The sequence below is a fragment of the Buceros rhinoceros genome, unplaced genomic scaffold, assembly GCF_000710305.1.
Source record: "Buceros rhinoceros silvestris isolate BGI_N320 unplaced genomic scaffold, ASM71030v1 scaffold23874, whole genome shotgun sequence".
NCBI classification, from domain to species: Eukaryota; Metazoa; Chordata; class Aves; order Bucerotiformes; family Bucerotidae; genus Buceros; species Buceros rhinoceros.
In genome coordinates, this window is record NW_010406834.1 from 1,865 (window position 1) to 5,165 (window position 3,301).

A 3,301-nucleotide genomic window follows, 5' to 3' on the forward strand; every position below is an offset into this window, starting at 1 on the left:
CACATCCAGCTCAGGGGCTACACAGCCAAGCCGTCGTGGTGCCTCCAGTCCCCACCACCAGCACAGGACTGACCCTACCTGAGTTCTGGCGCTGACGATGGCGTAGATGGTGTTTCCTTCCACAGTGGCCTCACTGGTCCCATTCTGGGGGTGAAATCGACCCCAGGTTAAAGGACACAACCCAGGGTGACAGATGTCTCCAGAGGTCCCATCCCTCCAGCCAGCACAGGGAGGGGACACCCTCAGCACTCACAGGGCTTTGGCCGGTTCGGGCTTTGCCCACCTCCTCGTAGACGGTCAGCGTCTGCTCGACGTGCCCTGGGAGGGGTTGAAGGGTCAGTGTGAGATGACCGATGGGTCAGAGCACCCAGACTGGGGGGGTTCAGCCCTCAGGCAAAGCAGAGGGACAAAGGGGTCCCTTGGGCAACCGGGAGGTTTTACTGTGTTGACACATGGCAGGGACTGGGGAGGGATGTTCCAACTCGGACTAAAACAAATCTCCAAGCCCGAAGAGTCCTCTAGACCCCATGGGCTGAGGCCTCCAGGTTTGGGCACCGATGCTTGAGCTGAGGGATGCTTCATCGAGGTCATCAACCAGGGAGGGGCAAGGACTTCCTGCCCTGCGCAGCAGCAGGCAGCGGGTGACAGTGTCCGGTGTCTCATTCCGCATCAGCCCCAGGAGGAGGGAGGACCCCAGGGCCAGCACGGAGATTGTGAGGAGGGCGACAGCAGTCAGGAGGAGGGCAGGGGCTACACAGCCGAAGCCCCACGGCTGCCTGTCCCACCAGCTCCCACAACCCGCCCCGGGGACAAACCTCCCAAGGGGTCCTTTCTTCGCTTCCTCCGCCAGTAGCAGGTGACGAGGGCTATGGTGATGGCCAGCGCCAGCCCCGAGATCGCAGCCACTGCCCACCATAGTGCCATGCCAAAAGGCCCTGGGGAGGAAGGAGAGAAGCTGAGACCTTCTATGCCAAGCAGAGCCTCAAGCCGTTTCTAAACACGCTCTGTCACAGCCCACAGAGGACAGACCTGGCCAGGAAACCTCACCCCAGTCCTATCACCCATGCTGGGCTCCCACATTTCCTTTCCCTGGGCACATTTTGACATCAGCGTGACGTCCTCTGCAGTTTCACTGGCCCAGGTGGGTGAACGAGTGGCCCCAGGGGAGGAGTGGAAGAGATACACCCCCTAAATCCAGGAGAAATTACCAGGGACCGCAGCGCGACAGCTCTCGGTGACATCGGTGCTGGCTGTGCTCCGGCTCACCGGGTTGCTCGCGGTGCAGTGGCAGATGTTGAAGGTGGCGTCCCCATGGACCTGCATCTGCAGCCGGGGCTGGGGCTCCTGGACTCCACCAGGGCACGACAAGTTGTAGGAGATGTTGCTGGCACCGGGCACGGTGCAGAGTAGCGAGACGTTGCACCAGCCCTGCTCCCAGTGCAGGACGCGTGTCTCCAGGCTCACGTTGTGGATGGGCTCTGCAGGGACAGAGCTGGTGAGAGGGGACTGGGGGGAACAGGGTGATGGGGTGATGGGGACCTGCGTACTCACCCCACACCTTCACGTGGAAGCACCGGGCAGAGAGATTGCCTGATGAGCCCTCAAATTCTGCCCGATAGACCCCGCTGTCCGCCGGCCTGATCGGGCTGATGCTCAGGGACAAGTTCTCCTCCTGGAAACGGGCTCTCCCAGAAAATGAACCGTTCGTGTACTGGGGGTCTTTGTTCTTCTCAGCCGTCATGATGCGCTCCTTACGGCTTCCCGCAACCAGTTCCACCCTCCAGGAGACCTTTTCCCACCCCTGCGGGGGTTTCTCCAGCAGCAGCTCCAGCATTCCATCAGCAGACACGGCTTGTTCCCGGCATTCCAGGGGTCCTACAGCAGAGAGGATTCAGTGAGGCTCCGCAGCCCCGGGAGATGCTCCATGGCTGGGTAGAAGGCACGGCCACCAGGGCCCATCCCTGCTCCAGATCCGCAGCCCCCAGCTCTCCGGGGACAAGCCCAGCCTGGCTCCCCACCACCACCCCCATCCTTCTCTCTGTCCTCACGTTGCAGATGTTTTCCAAATAGCCTCTGCCCTGCCCTGAGCCAGGATGGGGCAGACCCTCCAATTTGGTTGCTCATTTGTCCTCCAGCTCCTTCCTTGCCCATCCAGCCTGGGGAACAGCAAGAATTTTGCCCACTGGACCCTTTGTTTCTCAACTTCCTGTGCCTCTTCAGCAGCTCCGGATGTGACGGGCTCTGGTAGAGGCGAGATAAAACAGCCCCCAAAACAAACAAACAGCTGGGGCCAAGCGCACACAAAACCTTGCGGTTTCCTCAGGGCTGCGTGTGATCATGTCGGGGGCCAGGGGCTGCTCAGCTGTGGGTGGACTTTGCACAGCTCCACAAAACCTCCCCGGCGCAGAGCTCGGCAGAGCCTGGCGCACACAGCCCTCAAGGCAAGGTCAGCCCCAGGAGCTCAGCTGAGCCCACCCGTCCCACAGCTCCCAGCTGGGCTTTACCTCCATGCAACTGGTCTGAACCCCAAGCCATGCTCAGGGGGCACTGACAGAACCATCTTCTTTGCCATGTCCTGTCACAGCCAGGACAGCCCAAGAAGCTCAAGCTCAAACCTTGTTTTTGTGATGCCACAAGCACAAGGGTCCCCACCCTCACCGGGTGCAGAGGGGACATCCCTGCATTCAGCAGGTCTGGGAACAGGAGAGGAAAGAGCAAGCAAAGGCAGAAGCACCTTCCCCTGGGGGATGAAGCAGCAGACTTGAGAGCAGCCCCTGTTTAGCAGCTCCCACCCCAAGAGCTCACACCTGGGCCCTTCCTACTCCTCCTGGTAGCCAACAACCTGCAAGAAAGGTGTGAGGGTACCTTCACGCCCTCATCCTGGGCTCCTGGAGCTGCCTCCAGGGAGGGTGCCAGGCTGGTGGGTGCACAGAATCGGGGAAGAAATGATGCTAAAAGACACCCCAAAGCCTGGAGCATGATGGTAACCTGCTACCTGCAGCGAGCGCTGGGTGGGCCCAGTCCAGCACACCAGGGGTTAACCACACCGGCGGTTTGGCAGCTCAGCTGAGCTCGTGGGTGCTACAGGCTCTGCTGCTTCAAGCGAGCCAACAGCCCAGGTTGTGCCTCCTTGAGAAGCGAGAGCCCCCCCCAGCCCTGCCCCGTCAATGGGGCTGGGACACCCACCTTTGGGTGGGGAGAGAGGGCAGCTGGGGGGATGCTGGCCCTGTCTCCCCCAGGCAGGGCAGGGTGGCACGATGCGGGGTGCAGAGATGCGGCCAGGCGGTGCCGCAGGTGCCAA

The 3,301-nt window shown here is 61.4% G+C and overlaps 1 protein-coding gene across 1 annotated transcript in view; it reads right to left on the reverse strand.

The window, feature by feature from the left end:
- The window catches only part of LOC104491806 (natural killer cell receptor 2B4-like), a gene marked incomplete at its 3' end in the record, with an annotated part of 4,254 nt that overhangs the window by 517 nt on the left and 436 nt on the right, over positions 1–3,301 (reverse strand). The window contains exons 2-6 of the mRNA XM_010134275.1: positions 1,552–1,875; positions 1,209–1,478; positions 816–935; positions 254–318; positions 79–144 (exon numbers count right to left, since the gene is read on the reverse strand). Coding sequence (XP_010132577.1) covers positions 79–144; positions 254–318; positions 816–935; positions 1,209–1,478; positions 1,552–1,875 — 845 coding nt within the window. The remainder of the gene's footprint in view (positions 1–78; positions 145–253; positions 319–815; positions 936–1,208; positions 1,479–1,551; positions 1,876–3,301) is intronic.